Here is a 22,685-nt window from a genome sequence, read left to right as displayed (position 1 = left end):
CCTGAATGTGTTACCTGTGTAGTGACTAACTGTCTCACTGAGGCTCTGCTAATCAGAACCTCAGTGGTTATGCTCTCTCATTTCTTTCCAAATTGTCACTAACAGGCTAGTGACCATTTTTACCAATTTACATTGGCTTACTGGAACACCCTCATAATTCCCTAGTATATGGTACTGAGGTACCCAGGGTATTGGGGTTGCAGGAGATCTCTATGGGCTGCAGCATTTCTTTTGCCACCCATAGGGAGCTCTGACAATTCTTACACAGGCCTGCCACTGCAGCCTGAGTGAAATAACGTCCACATTATTTCACAGCCATTTTACACTGCACTTAAGTAACTTATAAGTCACCTATATGTCTAACCTTTACCTGGTAAAGGTTAGGTGCAAAGTTACTTAGTGTGAGGGCACCCTGGCACTAGCCAAGGTGCCCCCACATTGTTCAGAGCCAATTACCTGAACTTTGTGAGTGCGGGGACACCATTACACGCGTGCACTACATATAGGTCACTACCTATATGTGGCTTCACAATGGTAACTCCGAATATGGCCATGTAACATGTCTATGATCATGGAATTGCCCCCTCTATACCATCCTGGCATAGTTGGCACAATCCCATGATCCCAGTGGTCTGTAGCACAGACCCTGGTACTGCCAAACTGCCCTTCCTGGGGTTTCACTGCAGCTGCTGCTGCCAACCCCTCAGACAGGCATCTGCCCTCCTGGGGTCCAGCCAGGCCTGGCCCAGGATGGCAGAACAAAGAACTTCCTCTGAGAGAGGGTGTGACACCCTCTCCCTTTGGAAAATGGTGTGAAGGCAGGGGAGGAGTAGCCTCCCCCAGACTCTGGAAATGCTTTGTTGGGCACAGATGTGCCCAATTCTGCATAAGCCAGTCTACACCGGTTCAGGGGACCCCTTAGCCCTGCTCTGGCGCGAAACTGGACAAAGGAAAGGGGAGTGACCACTCCCCTGACCTGCACCTCCCCTGGGAGGTGTCCAGAGCTCCTCCAGTGTGCTCCAGACCTCTGCCATCTTGGAAACAGAGGTGCTGCTGGCACACTGGACTGCTCTGAGTGGCCAGTGCCACCAGGTGACGTCAGAGACTGCTTGTGATAGGCTCCTTCAGGTGTTGCTAGCCTATCCTCTCTCCTAGGTAGCCAAACCCTCTTTTCTGGCTATTTAGGGTCTCTGTCTATGGGGAAACTCTAGATAACGAATGCAAGAGCTCATCCGAGTTCCTCTGCATCTCTCTCTTCACCTTCTGCCAAGGAATCGACTGCTGACCGCGCTGGAAGCCTGCAAACCTGAAACATAGTAGCAAAGACGACTACTGCAACTCTGTAACGCTGATCCTGCCGCCTTCTCGACTGTTTTCCTGCTTGTGCATGCTGTGGGGGTAGTCTGCCTCCTCTCTGCACCAGAAGCTCCGAAGAAATCTCCCGTGGGTCGACGGAATCTTCCCCCTGCAACCGCAGGCACCAAAAAGCTGCACTACCGGTCCCTTGGGTCTCCTCTCAGCACGACGAGCGAGGTCCCTCGAATCCAGCGACTCTGTCCAAGTGACCCCCACAGTCCAGTGACTCTTCAGTCCAAGTTTGGTGGAGGTAAGTCCTTGCCTCACCTCGCTGGGCTGCATTGCTGGGAACCGCGACTTTTGCAGCTACTCCGGCCCCTGTGCACTTCCGGCAGAAATCCTTTGTGCACAGCCAAGCCTGGGTCCACGGCACTCTAACCTGCATTGCACGACTTTCTAAGTTGGTCTCCGGCGACGTGGGACTCCTTTGTGCAACTTCGGCGAGCACCGTTTCACGCATCCTCGTAGTGCCTGTTTCTGGCACTTCTCCGGGTGCTACCGGCTTCAAAGAGGGCTCCTTGTCTTGCTCGACATCCCCTCTCTCTGCTGGTCCAATTTGCGACCTCCTGGTCCCTCCTGGGCCTCAGCAGCGTCCAAAACCGCTAACTGCACGATTTGCAGCTAGCAAGGCTTGTTGGCGTTCTTTCGGCGGGAAAACACTTCTGCACGACTCTCCACGGCGAGAGGGATCCGTCCACCAAAGGGGAAGTCTCTAGCCCTTTTCGTTCCTGCAGAAACCGCAGCTTCTTCTGTCCAGTAGAAGCTTCTTTGCACCCGCAGCTGGCATTTCCTGGGCATTTGCCCATCTCCGACTTGCTTGTGACTTTTGGACTTGGTCCCCTTGTTCCACAGGTACCCTAGATTGGAAATCCACAGTTGTTGCATTGTTGGTTTGTGTCTTTCCTGCATTATTCCTCTAACACGACTTCTTTGTCCTTAGGGGAACTTTAGTGCACTTTGCACTCACTTTTCAGGGTCTTGGGGAGGGTTATTTTGCTAACTCTCACTATTTTCTAATAGTCCCAGCGACCCTCTACAAGGTCACATAGGTTTGGGGTCCATTCGTGGTTCGCATTCCACTTTTGGAGTATATGGTTTGTGTTGCCCCTATCCCTATGTTTCCCCATTGCATCCTATTGTAACTATACATTGTTTGCACTGTTTTCTAAGACTATACTGCATATTTTTGCTATTGTGTATATATATCTTGTGTATATTTCCTATCCTCTCACTGAGGGTACACTCTAAGATACTTTGGCATATTGTCATAAAAATAAAGTACCTTTATTTTTAGTATAACTGTGTATTGTGTTTTCTTATGATATTGTGCATATGACACTAAGTGGTACTGTAGTAGCTTCACACGTCTCCTAGTTCAGCCTAAGCTGCTCTGCTAAGCTACCATTATCTATCAGCCTAAGCTGCTAGACACCCTATACACTAATAAGGGATAACTGGGCCTGGTGCAAGGTGCAAGTACCCCTTGGTATTCACTACAAGCCAGTCCAGCCTCCTACAGGAGGGCACCATCTGTGCCCTTCAAAGCATTTCCAGAGGCTGGGGGAGGCTATCTCTCGCCAGCCTGTAACACCTATTTCCAAAGGGAGAGGGTGTAACACCCTGCTCTCAGAGGAAATGCTTTGTACTGTTTTTAGAGGGACTGGGCTGCCCAGACCCCAGGAGGGCAGAACCCTGTCTGTGAGGTGGCAGCAGCTGTAGCTGCAGTGCAAGGCCTAGAGAGCTGGTTTGGCAGTAGTGGGGGTCCATGGTGGAGCCCCCAGGATGCATGGAATTGGCTCCCCAATACCAGATTTGGAATGGGGGACAATTCCATGACCTTAGACATGTTACATGGTCATATTCGGAGTTACCTTTGTGAAGCTACTTATAGGTATTGACCTATATGTAGTGCAGGCGTGTAATGGTGCCCCCCACAATCACAAAGTTTGGGGAAATGGCCCTCACACTTAGTAACCTTGCACCTAACCTTCAGCAAATGAAGGTTAGACATATAGGTGACTTATAAGTTACTTAAGTGCAGTGAAAATGGCTGTGAAATAGTGTGAGCACTATTTCACGCAGGCTGCAATGGCAGTCCTGTGTAAGGGTTTGTCTGAGCTCCTTATGGGTGGAAAAAGAAATGGTGCAGCCCATAGGGATCTAACACCAATGCCCTGGGTACCTAGGTACCATATACTAGGGAATTATAAAGGGGGGGGGGTCAAGTGTGCCAGTTGAAATTGGTAAATGAAGTCACTAGCCGACAGTGACAAATTTAAAAGCAGAGAGAGCTTAAGCACCGAGGTTCTGATTAGCAGAGCCTCAGTGACACAGTTAAGCACTACACACACACACACACACAAAAATTAAGCCATAAACTATGAACACTGGGGTACTGACCAGCAGGATCCCAGTGAGACAGGCAAAAACATACAGGTAAAAATGGGGGTAGCATGCCAAGGAAGATGGTACATTCCTACAACACCCCCACCAAACGAGGAGCAATAAGGCTAACCTTGTCAAGGTGAGTCTTCATTGTCTAAGTGGAAATATCTGGAGAGCCCATCTGCATTTTAGTGGGTCCTCCCAGGTCTATGTTCCACAATATAGTCGATCCCCTGTAGGGAAATGGACCACCTCAACAATTTAGGGTTTTCACCTTTCATTTGTATAAGCCATAATAGAGGTTTGTGGTCTGTCTGAACAATGAAGTGAGTCCCAAACAAGTAGGGTCACAGCTTATTCAGTGCCCAGACCAGAGAAAGGGCATCCCTCTCTATGGCAGACCTACGCTTTTCTATAGGGGGTCAACCTCCCGCTAATGAAAGCAACAGGTTGATCCTGGTCCTCTGCGTTCAGTTGTGATAGTACAGCCCCCAACCCCTAATTCAGAAGCATCTGTTTGAACAATGAATTGTTGGGAGTAGTTTGGGCTCTTTAAGACAGGTGCAGAGCACATTGGCTGCTTAAGCTCCTTAAAAGCTTCCTGACAGCTAGCTGTCCACAATACCCTTTTAGGCATTTTCTTACTGGTGAGGTCATTAAGAGGTGCTGCAATTGAGCCATAGTTCTTAATAAACCTCATGTAATACCCAGTGAGACCTAAGAATGCTCTGACCTGGGTCTGAGTAGTAGGGGGAGCCCAGTCCATAATGGTCTGAATCTTCCCCTGAAGTGGTGCAATCTGTTCTCCACCTACCAGGTGGCCCAGATAAACCACTCTCCCCTGCCCTATCTGGCACTCTGAAGCCTTGATAGATAGGCCTGCCTTTTGCAGGGCTTCCAAAACTTTTCAGAGGTGGACCAGGTGATCATCCCAGGTGGAGCTAAAGACAGCAATATCGTCCAAATATGCTGCACTAAAAACTTCCAAACCTTGGAGGACTGTATTCACCAGCCTCTAAAAAGTGGCATGTGCATTTTTCAAACCAAAGGGCATCCCTATGAAGTGATAATGCCCTCCTTTGGTAGAAAATGCAGTTTTTGCTTTAGCATCTTCGGACATCTTGATCTGCAAATACCCTGCAGTCATGTCAAAAGTGCTTAGATACTTGGCAGATTCCAGTGTATCCATTAGCTCATCTGCCCTGGGTATAGGGTGAGCATCTGTTTTGGTTTCTGTGTTGAGACCCCTATAGTCCACACAAAACCGCATTTCTCTCTTTCCTTCTTTGCTATGCGGTTTGGGGACAAACACCACTGGGCTGGCCCAGGGGCAATCAGAAGGCTCAATAACTCCAAGGTCTGAACTTCAGCTTTTATGCAATCTCTGACATGGTCAGGTTGCCTGTAAATTTTACTTTTGACAGGTAAACTGTCTCCATTGTCAATTGTATGTTCACACCAAGCCTCTCATCTGCTGGTTATTAATGAGAAGATTGATTAATACAAAGAGTTCATATGTGGAGTTTCTATTACTACATATTGATACTATATACATATGCAGTGAGCTGAGTAGTATTATTTAGCTGGGGAAAGGGCGATCATTTTAAACAATTCTCCCCTGCCAGCGACGCCAAGGAGAACTGAGCACCAAACATCCATATAACAGAGAAATAAGATGTGTAATATTGAACACCCATTCTCTCTGTGTCGGTTAACTAATAAACATGTCAAAATATTTAAAGTGGTTTGTGGCCCTTTTAGGATTATTCTGCATCCTAATCTGTGCACGATAATCTTACCACCACTAAGGTGGATTCATTCCACATGATGGTCAGATTGATGTGTCCCCATAAATTTCCAGCATTTGTGTCATCCTGGGCAGTGAGATCTCTGGGTCACCAATGTAGAACACCACCTTGTTGGCAGGTAAAACTATTCAGCCTTTCCTGAAAGGCACCCAATGACACCTCCACAGCTGTGCATCTCTATGCACCCACTCGACCAAAAGCTCAATAATGATAAGAACGTGACAGGGGACATCTCTGCCTGGTGCCTCATTCAATTGTGAAGGATGGAAACATTACACTGTTCACCCTTGTATGCTCTCACGGGTCTGGATAGATGACCAGCATGTACCTTCGAAAGAGCAGACTGACGTTCATGTGCTTCAGTATGTGTTTCATAAAGGGCCAATGGACAGAGTTGAAGCTTTTTCCAAAGTTATTAAAAGCAGTGTCCTACATTCGCAGGAGGGCTCCAAATCTGCCAGTGCATTAGAAAGTCTTCTCAGACAGTGACGTGTAACTTTTTTTGTCAAAATCAAGTTAAGTAATTATCTCACCAGTTAGTCTATTGGCTAAATGTTTCACAAATACTGTGACTTCTACATCAATCACAGAAATCAGCCTATATGAGCTGGAGTCCTGTGAGGGCTTTCTAAGCTTCAACATCACTATTATAGTCATATCTCTAAGGTCATGGGATAGCGTACCAAGTTGCTAGGCCTCCTCTTATACAGTCAATAGGGGGTAGTCAGATCTGATACATATTTTCTTAAAACCTCTGCAAGAAACACATTGGGCGCAGTGAACCCACAACCTCTGTTATCTGATCTAACCTCAAGGGGGCGTCCAGATTCCAACTGACAGCCACCAAGTCAGGACACCACTCGGTCTTCCACAACGGATCTGTGTCATTCTGCCACCTATACTAGTTTATAATAGTCCGCAAATTCTTGTGCAATGAGACACGTTTCTGTAATAGTTTGCCTGGCAGCTGTTATAATGCTTAAGACAAGTCTAAGTTCCTAATCTCTTTTGGCTGGCCAGCAAAGAAGTTTGACGGCCTTCGCCCTGATACATGTTCTGATTTTATTTCAGAGACAATGCACCCTATCTCAAACCCTGCAACACCTACTTAGGGGTGACATTATCTAAAAAGTAGGTTCAAACCTGTCAAAAGGGTCTGTATGACAGGTCAAATTGCAATTTAAATACTACTGTGGCCAGTCTACGATAATAGGCCTGGAGTCTTGTTTGCATTGTCACTGTATTGGATGACAACTGGTGCTGCAGTTTACTAACCTACAGGCCTCTGTGCATCTTGTATGTTATACTAGGGAATTCGAGGCATGTTAAATATGACCTGGGTAGATCATGTGTTATGCTAGGAAGTTATAGACAAAATAAGTATGCCAATTAATGTTATATAAATTTAGCCATGTTAAATGGTGGAGCACATGCCAACAATAACAGATAGGGCTAAAATCTGGAAGTACATATGCTTAAGAAGGTCATCTCCAACAGACACTTTGCAAGACACTTAATTGGGATGCTGACTGTCGTACTCCAGCCCCCTCCACCCCCATGAAAAGCATGTGACTGCACAGCCCACTAGCCTGAGAGTCAAGTGTGGAAAAGGTTGTATTTGGCCCAGTTTGGAGAGCCAAAGTAGGACATCAGAGACAAACAACCCACAACCACTACAGTTATGGCCTAGTAGGCCCTGCTTGCCCTCTAAATGGGGGCTGAAAAAAATTCGAAGAAAATATATTTATATTTTTTCAAGATATTAATCGCGTTGTGTGAGAAGTGACAATGCAAGACATGTTGCACCATACAATGAAGAAAAAGCCTCGAAAACATAGAAAACAATGTTTTCTATACTTTCAACATGATCATTCACTGCTATGGGCTTTAGAAAACCAGAGGATTCTAGCAGTCGCCGGCATGAACAAAACCAATAGCTGCTACCACTGTGACAACAGGGGGAGAAAAATATAAATAACATGAAGAGGCCAGGAATCTGGAGCAAAGGGAGGAAAGAAACGAATCAGTGGGATTCTGAAGTAAGCGTAAGAGGAAAAAAAGTAAAAGAGTCAGAAGACACAGACGACAGCCAGACATTCCCATTGAGTTATAAAGAGAAATGATCTACAGAGTCACAATGAATAAAAATAATTTCCAATTTTAGCTGTGTATGGAAACAATACATCCGATCAAAAACTTCGGTGAGAGACATTTGCTTCATTGGCAGGACACGCACAAAATGGGAAGGAAAGCAGCTAATCCAAAGCAGAACATTGAAATAGATAAGAAAACCATCACTTAAAAGCCTATAGCCCATGGGACAATATATACAATGCTTCCTGCAACAGACAACAACAAATATTCACAGCGAGAACACGTAAAACGGAGACCCGAAAAGGTATAAATGGTCTTGGCATTGAAGGCAAGCAGGATACTTTCGAAGAGAGGGGGTCTTAAAGCTGGCAACCTGAGCCCAGCGCACGGCAGCATTTAGGTGAGGGAAGGCGAGGTAAATGGGCGTTAAGTGACTTCTGAATCTAAAAATTCCAAGACTTAGCATTGGAACGTCAAAGAAAAATACGTACCCTTGAAGTAAACGAAAAACATAGCGAGACCAAAAGAATTAATAAACCTCAAACCCTTTGCCAAATGAGCTGCTGGTCACTAGACTGTATTAGTTGGATAAAGCACGTGAGAAAGTGAAAAAGCTTAATTTAAAAAAACGCGGCTTTACAGTTTATCCCTGGCCGCTCCAGTGGCGTTGCTGCCAGCGAAGCTTTTAGTTGGCTTCTGTAACCCCAACAACAGATGAGGGTGCTGCCTGAGAGGCAGAATGGCCCCCGGTTACACTCGCCATTCCCTCGCCGTCACAGATCGGATGTGAAGAATAATCAGCGTAAGAAAGGCACTAAGCCTGTGCCATACACATCGATCAACGACAATCGAAAAAGTTATCTCGCTGCTTCACGCGACGCAGCCGCAGACCACGCAGCTGGAATGATTGGCTCCCTGGCACACTTCCTTAAACGTCACTGTTGACTACCTGTAGGAGGAGACACGACGTGACGCACCGTACAGGCCGGTTGGCTCTCATCGAGACTGGTTCCGTTCACATTGTTATTGTTATTGTTCATGGGGCTTCCAGCTATCCCGGGCTTTGTTGGCGGGGCAGTGAGAGTGAGTATCACAGTGAAGTCAGGGAGCTCGCTGACGGACGGAGGCCCGGCGTGCAGCAGGTAAATCGTGAGAGTCAGTTTATTGTCAGAGACACCTCACAAATGAAATGCTGTTGATGTATGCCGCGCGACACCCTACCCGCCAGGCTGGTGGTGCCACCCGAAAAGACCGTGCTCCTCGCCCCTAGAAGTATAAACTGTAAGGCGGCAGCACCCTAGGGGCAGAGTTCAGATGTTGTGGAGGTAGTGCTACATGGGGCCACAGCACCGATGCCCATGACGCACTGTACAGCCCGGGTGGTTCTCGTTGGCATATGTCCGCTCATCAGCACCGATCCCGGGTGTCTTCCACTCTGCTCGGGCCCGGAGCCGGTTTACGGGTAGTGAGACGTAAACTACCGGAGAGCAGGGAAGCCTGTCTGCGGACGGGCGGCGGTATATGCAGCAGGTAAGTTCCGTACCAGAGGTGATACTCTCACCATGAAGGGGGAAACCTAATGTTCTTGGTGGGCCGCGCTAGTGCCTTCAGGTTAGTTGATCTCCCCAGCCTGCCTGAGCAGCAGTGCTTATATGATCTCTTAAGTTGCCGCACCCGGCTGTTTATGGTATGGCTAGGGTTGGAAGAGAGGAACCTAGCGGGTCCAACACAGGAGTACGGAAAACCACGTACTCAATCTCCGTCCTATGGTGGGAGACCCTGTCCTTGTGATAGTTGATTCGTATATGCTTGTGTTATTGTTACTTGGGAGGCGTGAGATTTGACGTCTCTGCTAGACATGACACCTTATCAGTACTGAGCTGACCTGACGTAAGTGTAATAGCTTACTTCCCCGCCTCTCCGCTGTTTATTGGTTTGTTTTTTGCACTCCCGGAAGCGCTGCCCCTGAATGTCCTTTACAATTACTCAGCATTGATCCTGCCAGACTCTGCCACCTGACCGTTGCCATTCATTCCTGGCAGAGCGCTTCACGCTAACTTTAAAAAAAAGTTACGCAGCCTCATTTGTCGTGGCTTGTTTCACCAGGCTGTGTCACTTGGTTGTCATAAACAAACGTAATACATATTACTGTATTTGACTGGCAGGTAAAACCTGCCCTAGTATATTTCTAAAACTGTCACATATTACACCAAACAAACGGAATTGAGCGCACCTGAACCTCTCCAACGGTGCTTGGGAGGTTTCGTTCTAATTTTATTTTCTTTAAAGCTCCGGGGAGAGAGACTTTATTTCGCCACACGATTTTCCAAATATTTTTGTTAAAAAGCAAATGCTCTTGCCATTCGCCTATCAGAGGTGGCTTCTCCTTTGAAGCTCTCTTTTTGTGCAAAGACCCCGTGTGGCTGCCTGCTAAGTGGTGGTAACGCCTCCCTCTGCAGCAGGCCTCTTTCGTTCAAAGGCTGGGGATGCGTTCACAGGACCCCTTAATAGGGCAGAAGGCTGCCTGGTGGCCAGCAGCTACAAGTGGCCACTGGACAACAGAGTGACACATTTCTAAAAGTTGTTTTCCTTAACAGTGACATTAAATTTGGCTTAGGTTTAATGCCTTCATTAATTTGATGTGCTGAAGTACCCATTTTGGTGGTCCCATTCAGAAGTTAGCACTGCTGAAGGATCGGTGTGTAACGCTGTATTAACTCTGTTATAGCCAATGGGGCCACCCGGTTATCCACAGTAAAAATACAAATTTGTTTTTTTTACTGCTAAGACATAAGAAACTGTATGTCCTACATATAATAATATGTACCTCCCTGTCTTGGGGCTTAAGAGGCTTTCCCTGAGAGACACTTGCATATATTATTAAGGGAAGTGTAGGCCTTGCCATTGGTTTAAATGGCAAGATGGAACTAGCAGTTTAAAACTGCTTTTCTAGACTGCAGTGGCAGAGTGAGAGTCATGTTGTAGTTTTGTAAGTGTTGAAGGCCTGGCACTGAGATCTAGGTGTCGGGCCTCAATGCACTCTGAGTTGACAAAACAACAGCATTGCTCCAAAACATTGTCCGTGATCATGCAAAAGAGGCATTTCTTTACAAGCATCACCCCGGTGTCTGAACAAGCCCCCTTCACGGCCATCCTTCAGCTGATACCAAGGGCAAAAGATATGGGGAGCCCAAGCAGGTGTTAACCTGTTAGATCTAATATAGGGAGAAATAGCAGTTCATTGTTCCAGATAGATGTGGAGACTCACACATTTAAAGAGTTGGATGATGGCCTGCACTGTGATTTATTTGGGGTGTACTGTACTGCGATTTTATCAGCCATCAGGTTATATTTGAGTGATGCTGCACAAAATTTGATATCTACAAGTGCATGTATGTGTACCTTAATTTGTGGTGCTGTTTTGTAGACCCAGCTTCTCTGTGACTTAAACAGCCCAGTGAACAAAAAGACAAAAAAGGTGGTTAAGAACACATACTTGCGCTGTGTATATTTGAAACTTTAAAACTTTTTTTTCCTCTACCCGTGGCTGTTTAAATTGAACTCTTGGTTTCTGTGCTATTTGAAACTGCTGTTTTTCTACCAGCGACTTTAACTCTCTCTCCTAGTTTTCCTCTACTGTGCCAAGGCTTGTGTTTTTAATATGTAAAATAGCAAGCTAAATCTCTAAGGCTAAGCAAAATGTGTTTAAAAGACTTCTTAATCTGCTGTATTGTCTAATCTGTGTTACTCGCTTATAACAAAATAGTGTTTTAAGTGCTCAAACAGCAGTATTTGTAGTGCCTTTAGATTTGGGCCTTAACTACAAGGTTGACCAAGACCTGCAAAGTGTGGGTTGAGTCTGTATTTATCCAAGGAGATTCTGACTTGAACAGCAGCTCCCTGCCCACCCGCCTGTGCTTAAGGTCGCATGCCCTTTATTTACGTTTCTTACTGGTTGTTGCATATGTGCTCTGGTTGGTTCTTAGGACTAGGGTTTCTATTGAAGTCGGGGCTCAGGGTTAGAGTTGAGGCTAAGGGCAGTTGCCTGAGCAGGCCTCTTCAGGTCTAGGGCCAGAAATGCTGCTCTTTTTACCATTCACCACCCACAACCTTAACTCATCAGGTCCCTAAAACATAACACTTTCAACAAAAGCAAGCTACTTGTTTACTACAAACAAAGCCTATCCACATTTTAGTGTCTCAACAACCACTGCAAAACCCCATAAACCACAGCTATACAACCTTCTACTCCATCTACCACACAATGTCACCTTCACTCTCACACAAAACACCACTCTGTCCTGTACCACTAACAAATCCACACATCCTCAACATAAAGCCGCATTATACATAACCTTAATGCATATAGGCACACACTCCCTGTTCACAGGTGTGGAATTCCTATAGTCTGACGCCTAGGACATATTGTTTAGGGTCAAAGACACCAAGTTTTCAGGTTAACGTTGTCCTTGGGACAGGTATGCCCCACCCCGTTCAGCACAAACCCTTTGGCTGCCAATTTACAGTACCACATTACAGAGCAGTGAAAGGAACTGTCAGCAGTTGAGGTAATATTTGTGTCCATATGCTACTGCTGCTCAAACTTGTTACAAATCTTTATTTTGGCACCTATGGCCATAAAAGCACATACAAATTTAAACAGCGTTGCAACTTCCATTACATTAAGATTCAGTAAAAACAATGAATGTATATAAATTGTCGCTGAGTAAAAAAATACAATAAAGAAGACAAACATCCATCCAGGATTCCAGCAAGAGTTGCCCCTCTAACCAATATGCATTATGAGTAATCGATCAATTAAAAACATTCTAATAAAAAGGTAAACTATCATTCATTTGGGGTCTCATTGAGGAATACTCGTTCCCACCACAGTAACCTGTGTACACAGACAGTTTATATATAGTATCAAGATTAATAGTACAAACAGATAATGCTAGACTTAGAATCTCTTAAAACACTGCTTTGCCTTCATTCTTGGCCTGCCCTGTTCTTTAAATAAAATATTCTTTGGGGTGCATGCAAAACGAGTAAGTAGAAACCAAAATTCCTTCACCATTGATAAGGCTAGTAGTATTACCTTGCCTAACCCCCAATTGGGTGGGTATCTTAGCCTGCTTATGCCAGACACTAAGCAAAAAGTGACTTACTGAATAAAAAATGTGCTCTTCATTGCGTGTTGCGAATATGCGTATTGCCACCTGGTAATCCCCAATACCTAGAGCTTGACAGATGGGCCTAAGCCAGCGCCGTCTTGTGTCTCGATACCCTGGGTATACAACAACAAAATGATTCACTGTCCCAGGCACAGAGTTACAGGCAGGAAAAACACGTGTGTGCCATCTTTGCGCCAAGAACTACGAAAAGCATTCAGTTGTAAACAACCGTATCTAAAACATAGGTCAAGACTTTTCGCCCTTGGGGGAGTTATAGTATCTAGTAAGTCTTCAAACCTCTGCACATATTTGATCCTCAAATACATTTCAGTTAAATGGTCCTGCTTGGCCTTGATAGTTGCTACTCTGAGATGTGGTGCCAAAATGCCTTCTTTACAGCCTGTTTATCTGAGTTACAGATTTGGCCAGAAGGCACCCAAAGTGCTTCGAGCTTCAGCTTCATACACCAAGAGTAAATGAAACTCAGCCAGGGAACTTTTAAGGCTGCATCCTATCTTAATAAATGGCCTAAACAGGCCCTCTACGGGGCCAGTTCGGGGATACACCAGATGCGAACCCAGTAAAGAAGGGATTTTAACTGGACATGGTCTGTCACCCTGTTGCAACCCAAGTCATAGCGCAGGGGGGTAAGCGGTGTACTTACTGGGAAAGCTACTAACGCCCTAAAAAAGTTATTTTCAGCAACCGCTAAGTTGTATGATTTAGTGTACCCACAAATTTCAGCTCCATGGGTGGTGGCAGACAAGGCCTTTGTACGATAGACCTCAAGAGCAAGCAAAATAGAAGGGGTTGTAGTTGTTCCATAAAAATGCAAAATAAGATTTGACTTATGCAGCAGTGTCAAAGAACTCTTTAAGATTTGAGGCTCCCATTTAAAATTGCCTGACACAGTGATACCTAGGTAATCAAAACACTACACCCATTCAAGGAAAAATTGTCCAACAGAGTGATACCTAGGTATTCAAAACACAACACACTTTCAAGGTTGCAGGGCACTTGCCAAAGACCATAAATTTTGTTTTTGCACAGTTTATCTCCAGTCCTCTCTCTTTGCAGAACAACTCAAACCTTGTCAATAGACTTTGAAGCCCCATTGGTGATTTAGAGATTAGCAGTGAGTCGTCCACAAATAGGAGAATTTGAATTTTCCCTCCTTTTACAGTGAGGGAGCTGTTGACACACTGCCCAAGGTGTTCGGCAATGTCATTCATGTAAAGAGAGAAGAGCATGGGGCCCAGCACACAGCCCTGGCGCACACAGCGGCCAGTAAGGATTGTAGGCGTCAGTTTCCTCTTCCACCCCCCCAACGTACCTGAGCATAGTTCTTGGTGTGTGATCTAATCAAAATATCTGCGAAATCACTCGGTACGCCCTTCTTCCTCAAGACCCTCCAAAGATCATCACGTAGGATCAGATCAAAGGCTGCACGCAAATCAACAAAGGCTACATATAGCTTATGCTGTCGTAGGAGAACATATTTCCATTGTAATCCCGAAAACTTGAATAATTAGTCAATAGTGCTAATCTTAGGCCGGAAACCTGCCTGCAGGGATGAAAACACATCTTCAGTGGCTGCCTACATCAATAATGTGTTTAGTACTTCTCTCACAAAGATTATTTGGAGATTATCCAGTAAGCTAATGGGATGATAATTAAAATGATTGCTCACATCTTCTTTTTTCAAATACCGGAATGATTTCGGCCCCCTTCCAAGTGAAAACTCTGCAACACATCTTCCCCCACCTGGGATTTCCACACAAGGTCCAGGCTACTATCTCTGTTGTACTGTCTAAACTGAATCACACCAGTGGCCTGCAATGTTGTTGCCATTTCTGACTGTGATCCCAGATTTGCAGAAATGCTCTCTGCCGCCAACACATTGTGCTGTGCTACAGTGCAGGTCTCGGGAACTTGCTGCATTGCAGACAACCTAATGTCCCGGATGACCATGCACCCACTCCTCTGCGCCAACATCCACTCGGACATTCCTTGATGCAAGCACACCAGCGAGATAGCAAAACCTGCTGCAGGGGAGCGAGGAGGAGGCCAGCCTAATGAGAAGACGGGGAAGATTTGTGCGCTGTACCATGGTCAAATCCAGATAGCGGCCCCTCCCTACAGCTAAACTGGCAGTCTGCGCTCCACTCCAAAAGCAAATCCAGAGCTGCAGCAGGTGAGGACTGGTTGCCTTAAGAAATCAATACAGCAAACCGACAATGCTTCCAATAGCTGTAGCTTCATACCAGTAAGCTTGACTGGCATAAAATAGCTGATGTCAACCTTCAGACCTGCACCACCATCCTGCCTGCCATGCTATTCGTGTGATCTCAGTAAGAATTCCATGCTTTGCAGGTGAGCAACCTTGCCTAAATTTTATTTACGTTATACATGATTGACCTAAACCTCACACTTTAATCCCTTGAAACTTTCCCAATCTCCTTAGCTATATAAAAAACGGATTCACTATGTTATATGGAGTGCTTCTATTTTGCGATACAAAGTGCTTTAAGTGCAGTGGCTGCATGTTCTTGCCAAAATAACCATCATGCATTTCATTTTGAAAAGCTCAGAATATGAGAGATGAGAATTTGATGAGTCCACTTTCTTGGACTCTGTGCATACTATTCCTTACTTTGAAATAGTGCATACAGAGCCAACTTCCTACAATTAATGTGAAAAAGAAGCACCTTTATCCAGTAAAACATTTATGTACAGAAGCCGTGGAATATTGCCAGCCGTCTTTGGTTGCCGGATTTCTTTCCAAGAGCCACTGAAACTGCGCTTCAGCCATGTACAGCGAGTTCATAGTTAATCCCAGGGGTTAACACTCTTTCTCCAACAGAAAATCATACTTGTCCGTTGGCTGTACCCAATTGACTTTGGGCAAAGGGCCTGGATTTAGTCAGACACTACCTTCACTGTGTACTTCAGACACCATAGCAGATTCACTACTACCAAGAAAGACGTAACTTGTGATGTTATTGGGGGTCAGGGTTATGGCTGCTCATCTCACCGTCAGCGATGAATTTCAGCGTGAATACAGCATTTTTTGCACATAGCCAAATAACGAACAATCGCTGATTGTATATTATGTATAGCTATAGTCTGTGATCGTATTGTGATTATGTATATTTTTATGTAATTACTTCTTCCATTAAAGCATGCCCGTGCCCCAAAGCATCAACATTTTATTTTATTTCCCTTTCTTTTGTAAATGACCGCTTGCTACTTTTCTTTTGATCTTGTCGTCTCATATTTCCTGCTGTGCAATGCATAGAATGCCTCGACTCTCGGTCAATACTAGTTCTGTGTTATATAAACCCTCGCCCCCTTTCAGTCCCCTCCAGAAAGTGTTGTTCGCCTTCACATGCTGCAGCTGTTAATCTTACCCATTTTAATGTAATTATAGTTTGCAGTCTCCCATGTTAAAAGCTTTATGTGACAAAAAGACCTACAAGCATGTTGACTGACGCGTTTTTTTAAATTAAAGTCAGGATAATCTTCCAACATTTAACCAGAACCCTTTGCAGTAAATATTGTGTTCTGTTCCTTTTGCAGTTTCTAAATGAACACACTAAAGCACGCAGCACGGATCCTGGAGACATCATCATGAAGTTATATGTGTTTCTCGTAAACACCGGAACGACCCTTACTTTTGACACAGAGCTGGCAGTACAAACGTAAGAGGCTTGTCTTTATTTGCCCTTCTACGTGTACTAAATTTCAGTTATTCATTTGGTGCGCGTTCAACGGAGGAAACCTGTTGCCTTCTCACTTGTCCTTCATTCAGAATCTTAATTTCTTTACCTGTGCAGCTGAAGCACTATAGTTCTTATCCACCTTAACATTGGAATTTTTAGGTGTTGTGATGTATTTCATTATGTCTAAGCCTGGCTAATATTAATCACTTGTCTGACCTGGAATAACGGTACATTTGCAATATCTAAGTCGTTTTTATAGCATTGCGCACTTGAAGGTGTCTGAATCCTGTGAAAATGTAAACATGACTATTGAGGCAGATAGGATGCACAGTGATTCAAATCAGTAAGAAGCTGTTACATATGGAATTTTTTGCATGCTCACCAACTTCTTTGCTCAGTTACCATTTCCATGCACTTTAGGTAACATACATAGGGTGTCAAGGGCCGGGGACCGCGGAAGCACCGCCAACAGGCTGGCGGTGCTTCCTGGGCTATTCTGACTGCGGCGTAAAGCCGCGGTCGGAAAAGGGGAACCAGCGGTTTCCCGCCGGTTTTCCCCTGGCCCAGGGAATCCTCCATGGGAATTCCGACCCCCTTCCCGCCACCCTGTTTCTGGTGGTTCTTACCACCAGGAACAGGATGGCGGGAACGGGTGTCGTGGGGCCCCTGGGGGCCCCTGCACTGCCCATGCCAGTGGCATGGGCAGTGCAGGGGCCCCCTAACAGGGCCCCACAAAGATTTTCACTGTCTGCTTAGCAGACAGTGAAAATCGCGACGGGTGCCACTGCACCCGTCGCACCCCTGCAACTCCGCCGGCTCCATTCGGAGCCGGCATCCTTGTTGCAGGGGCTTTCCCGCTGGGCCGGCGGGCGGGCTTTTGGCGGTCGCCCGCCGGCCCAGTGGGAAAGCCAGAATGGCCGCCGCGGTCTCCTGACCGCAGAGCGGTCATTCGGCGGTAACCGCATGGCGGGCGGCGGTCATAGTCTGCACCATTTTATTTAACCTATCGGTACTTGTCAGATTGTGGTTCCTTACAACTCATGATGTTAGCAAGCATGGTGCAAGTACAGTTTGAAGACAGCTCTAGTTTCTGAATGATAATGCTTTGAGGCACATTTGATCCCTTCTGCAAGATGTGGAGCTGATGCAGAGGCAGGGAACTGGTGACTTGATTTAGTCGATATTAGCTCTCTCACTTTCTTGGCCATTCCGGCACCTTTTTAAGGTGAAGGAAGGTCTTGCAGCATCACCAGGAATGGGACACCAAAGAATGTAGCTGGGAGCTGCAAATGTATTGCTCTTACTGCAAGGTGGTGGATGCAGTGGGCAGAAAGACATTTACTTGTCCCGTAAGTAATCTTGTCCTGCCTCTGTCTCGTGGTTAGGTCAAACCTTTTTAAGGTAGAAATGTAGAAGGTGCTAGAGATTGTATGCATGCCTATGAGCTTTTACACTAACACATCTGTTCCTCATGCATGTGTACTGCACATCTGTAGATAAGGCAACACATTTTACACTTAATTTTTTGTATTCCGACAGAATGCTGCTGCATCATCTGAAGAGGGAGGCACAAGCAGGCTCTTTTCCAAACTTTTGGCTAGCCTTTCCTTAGCATTTTACCATTTTCAGACTACTGAGTTAGCTTAAGGAGTGACATTGCAGATGCACTTACTTGTTAGTGTTTACTTCTGATCCTAATTCTGAGAACCCTGACCCAAATTAAGTCATGCTGTTTATTGCCAATCATACAAAAATGTCACTTAGTTTTAGAGGTGAGTCCTTATTCATTTCACGGACTAGTTTATTTACAGGGTCTGATTGTACGTTATTCTGGATACTTTCTGGGCTGCTTCCACAGGGCACGGAATTGAACATGGTAAAGATTTGATTTGGACCTGTTGTGTGTGTGTTTTAAAAAAAAATCCTTTTATATCTTGATTTGTATAACCGCGTGGAAAGGTTGATTTATTCTTCAGTGAGTCTGCGCAAAATGACAAATAGTATCAGATGTGCAAAATGTTACACTTGATACCCTTTTTTAAAAACCTTTTATTTCTAATATTGCATAACACTTACAGCATTCTCCAGGGTAAACCTTTTCTCCTTATATTTCATACAAACATATTCAGCATTCATTGAGCCACTTTTTTTGGGGGGGTGAGGAGTGGGGAGTTTGTCGGAGTTTTGTAGTATTCCCTGTGTGGCCACCACGCCCATGTCCAAACACTGGTGAAACCCCTAATGGCGACTTCTCTAAATTGCATTTTAGGGCTTTTTGTATCATGGATGCTAGGCCTAGCCACACAAAAGGAGTAACATTTTTATTGAGGCAAGTGGGTGAAGGCAGGGCAGTAGGAATGTTGTGGATCCCTGAAGTTTCCGAAAGTTTACTTCAGAGAAATGCAAGGAAAATGTGCTAATTGTAACTAGATTTAGAGATCTTGAGTTCATTGTGTGTAAGAAAATTTCATGGGATCCACACAAGGCTCGCCATCTTGGACTGCCCAAGGTGTTTAGTGTTCAGAAATGCCTGTCTTTGGTAGTTTCCCTTCGTAGCAGGTAACTCGAGCCTGAAAAGTGCATCCATTCAGCGTAGAAGTAGGACGATACTGGGACTCAGCCCAACTCTGCTACCTATATGTAAAAAAAATTAACATCCAAAATCAAAAGATTTGATACTTTAGTCTCCCGGGGGACACAAAGACTACTGGGGTCATAATAGAGTTGGAGGGTAGGCCCAGTGTGTGGGTTGTTGGACAGGCTACCCACACAATTTAAAAAACAAAACAAAAAAAACTCCATGGTGTCTAGTGGACTTTCTGTCTCCTCTGGTTGCAGATTGGAGGTAACAACCTCCAGTCTGCCCATGGGGGAAGAAGTGGGGCGGAAAGACTTTTGGACCTGGAGGAGGGAAGCATTAGCCCATTACCAGCAGGGCCTTTACCCTCCCTCCAAATACTCTGCGTGGTGGTGTAGTGGGCTTTCTGGCCACTTACCTTCCAATCTCCCACCGGGGGAAGTAGAGCAACTTTTGGGCCTGTGGGGAGCATTAGCCCATTGCTCTGGCATCATCAAAAAACAAGTAGGTCTACTTTGCCTACCATCCTGTTGAGGTCAGTAAAAATGAACACCATTATGTAGTAGTCTATTGGTAAACATTAAGGCTCCAGTGGTCTAATGTGGTGCTTCCCTTATCTTGGATGACCTTGATGTACAAAAGTACTGTTCCTTGGAAAAAGAAAATAAATGATCACTCTATTTAGTAGTGTTTTAGTTCATCCTAAAAAGTTTCTAAGTACTCAGTTTCATAATGAGGACCTGAGGAAAAGTGAGCTAGAGGGTTGATATATCAAGTCATTTTAACTCTCCCAGGACCTTTGATTGCTAAAGTGGTCGACTTTTCAATCTTAAAACAAGAAGACCTAGAGTCGCAAATGTCTTAGCAGTTGGAAATTTCAACACTGCAATTCCTTGCAAATAGTGACACAAATGCAGCAGCAAAGGGTCTCCACCCCCACTCCCCTCTCTTTTAATTCAAGCAGCACCTTTGAAAGTTTATAGACTACCCTGGTTAGTAAGTAGGCCTTTGAAAGTTTATGGACTATCCTGGTCAGTAAGTAAACATTTGCAGAGTGAAAGGTTTCAGCTAAATAATAAAAATTGTATGTGAGTGGCAGCAGTGGGCATTTTGGGAGTAGACACTGGTCCCACGAACCTCAGCATGCTAAATCTGATGTCTGCTTTGCAGTCTGCTTCTCTTTTATTTTAAATAGTAGTGTGACTCAACCCACTTTAAGGGACAATGTCGTAGTACCATCACTTTGTGAATGCAAGTTGAAGGTCTTCTACCCCTTGCTTTGCCTTCATTTCTGCATTGTAGCCTTCGACAGGAACTCAAAGTATGCACCTTACCTCATTATTTATTCATGAGGCAAGTTTTCTGCACTTGTTGCAAATGTCTCATTTGCGCTGTGCCAGTTTATGCATCCAGTACAGTGATTAGATTTGGCCCGCTTACTTTGCAGATGCTGCACAAGCACAATGCCAGCAGATGAAGTCATCCAATAGTACATATTGCCCAAAGCCACTTGAGATTAAGATTTGAGAAGTGTTCCTGTAAAGGGATCTATTGGTTGACTTTAAAACTGTCCTTCTCTATCAACTTAGTTGGACAAGTTGTGTTTGTTTTTTCTTACAAACTGGTAGTTTGAACATGTGTGTCCATGGTTGTCTTGGGGATTCAGCATTTTTTACTTTTCTTCAGGGATGTTAAATGGTTGCATAGGGAATCACCTTTCCACGATTACAATTCTTGTTCCTTAAATTATTGCACAACATTTTGCGATTTTCAGTAACAGGTACTGTAGGAAGTTGGCTCTGTATGTGCTACTTCAAAGTAAGGAATAGCATGCACAGAGTCCAAGGGTTCCCCTTAGAGGTAAAATAGTGGTAAAAATAGATAATACTAATGCTCTATTTTGTGGTAGTGTGGTCGAGCAGTAGGCTTATCCAAGGAGTAGTGTTAAGCATTTGTTGTACATACACATAGACAATAAATGAGGTACACACACTCAGAGACAAATCCAGCCAATAGGTTTTTATATAGAAAAATATATTTTTCTTAGTTTATTTTAAGAACCACAGGTTCAAATTCTACATGTAATATCTCGTTCGAAAGGTATTGCAGGTAAGTACTTTAGGAACTTCAAATCATCAAAATTGCATGTATACTTTTCAAGTTATTGACAAATAGCTGTTTTAAAAGTGGACACTTAGTGCAATTTTCACAGTTCCTAGGGGAGGTAAGTTTTGGTTAGTTTTACCAGGTAAGTAAGACACTTACAGGGTTCAGTTCTTGGTCCAAGGTAGCCCACCGTTGGGGGTTCAGAGCAACCCCAAAGTCACCACACCAGCAGCTCAGGGCCGGTCAGGTGCAGAGTTCAAAGTGGTGCCCAAAACACATAGGCTAGAATGGAGAGAAGGGGGTGCCCCGGTTCCGGTCTGCTTGCAGGTAAGTACCCGCGTCTTCGGAGGGCAGACCAGGGGGGTTTTGTAGGGCACCGGGGGGGACACAAGTCCACACAGAAATTTCACCCTCAGCAGCGCGGGGGCGGCCGGGTGCAGTGTAGAAACAAGCGTCGGGTTTGCAATGTTAGTCTATGAGAGATCTCGGGATCTCTTCAGCGCTGCAGGCAGGCAAGGGGGGGATTCCTCGGGGAAACCTCCACTTGGACAAGGGAGAGGGACTCCTGGGGGTCACTTCTCCAGTGAAAGTCCGGTCCTTCAGGTCCTGGGGGCTGCGGGTGCAGGGTCTCTCCCAGGCGTCGGGACTTTAGGTTCAAAGAGTCGCGGTCAGGGGAAGCCTCGGGATTCCCTCTGCAGGCGGCGCTGTGGGGGCTCAGGGGGGACAGGTTTTGGTACTCACAGTATCAGAGTAGTCCTGGGGTCCCTCCTGAGGTGTCGGATCTCCACCAGCCGAGTCGGGGTCGCCGGGTGCAGTGTTGCAAGTCTCACGCTTCTTGCGGGGAGCTTGCAGGGTTCTTTAAAGCTGCTGGAAACAAAGTTGCAGCTTTTCTTGGAGCAGGTCCGCTGTCCTCGGGAGTTTCTTGTCTTTTCGAAGCAGGGGCAGTCCTCAGAGGATGTCGAGGTCGCTGGTCCCTTTGGAAGGCGTCGCTGGAGCAGGATCTTTGGAAGGCAGGAGACAGGCCGGTGAGTTTCTGGAGCCAAGGCAGTTGTCGTCTTCTGGTCTTCCTCTGCAGGGGTTTTCAGCTAGGCAGTCCTTCTTCTTGTAGTTGCAGGAATCTAATTTTCTAGGATTCAGGGTAGCCCTTAAATACTAAATTTAAGGGCGTGTTTAGGTCTGGGGGGTTAGTAGCCAATGGCTACTAGCCCTGAGGGTGGGTACACCCTCTTTGTGCCTCCTCCCAAGGGGAGGGGGTCACAATCCTAACCCTATTGGGGGAATCCTCCATCTGCAAGATGGAGGATTTCTAAAAGTTAGAGTCACTTCAGCTCAGGACACCTTAGGGGCTGTCCTGACTGGCCAGTGACTCCTCCTTGTTTTTCTCATTATTTTCTCCGGCCTTGCCGCCAAAAGTGGGGCCTGGCCGGAGGGGGCGGGCAACTCCACTAGCTGGAGTGTCCTG

General features: G+C 45.5%; 1 protein-coding gene across 4 annotated transcripts in view; it reads left to right on the top strand.

The window, feature by feature from the left end:
* Positions 1 to 8,606: 8,606 nt before the first annotated feature.
* RB1CC1 (RB1 inducible coiled-coil 1) overlaps positions 8,607 to 22,685 on the top strand; it is a 486,536-nt gene continuing 472,457 nt past the window's right edge. For 2 of the 4 annotated variants that reach the window (XM_069220165.1, XM_069220164.1), the window contains exons 1-2: positions 8,607 to 8,785; positions 16,397 to 16,518. In XM_069220165.1, the coding sequence (XP_069076266.1) occupies positions 16,448 to 16,518 (71 nt within the window). In that variant the 5' untranslated portion in view covers positions 8,607 to 8,785; positions 16,397 to 16,447. Of the gene's footprint in view, positions 8,786 to 9,008; positions 9,174 to 16,396; positions 16,519 to 22,685 lie in introns of those variants that run through there. The other 2 variants (XM_069220163.1, XM_069220162.1) reach the window with 1 other exon arrangement.

Source organism: Pleurodeles waltl, chromosome 2_2 (assembly GCF_031143425.1).
Source record: "Pleurodeles waltl isolate 20211129_DDA chromosome 2_2, aPleWal1.hap1.20221129, whole genome shotgun sequence".
Lineage (NCBI taxonomy): Eukaryota > Metazoa > Chordata > Amphibia > Caudata > Salamandridae > Pleurodeles > Pleurodeles waltl.
The sequence above is the reverse complement of the archived record's forward strand: the minus strand, read 5'-3'. Positions and strand labels throughout refer to the sequence as shown.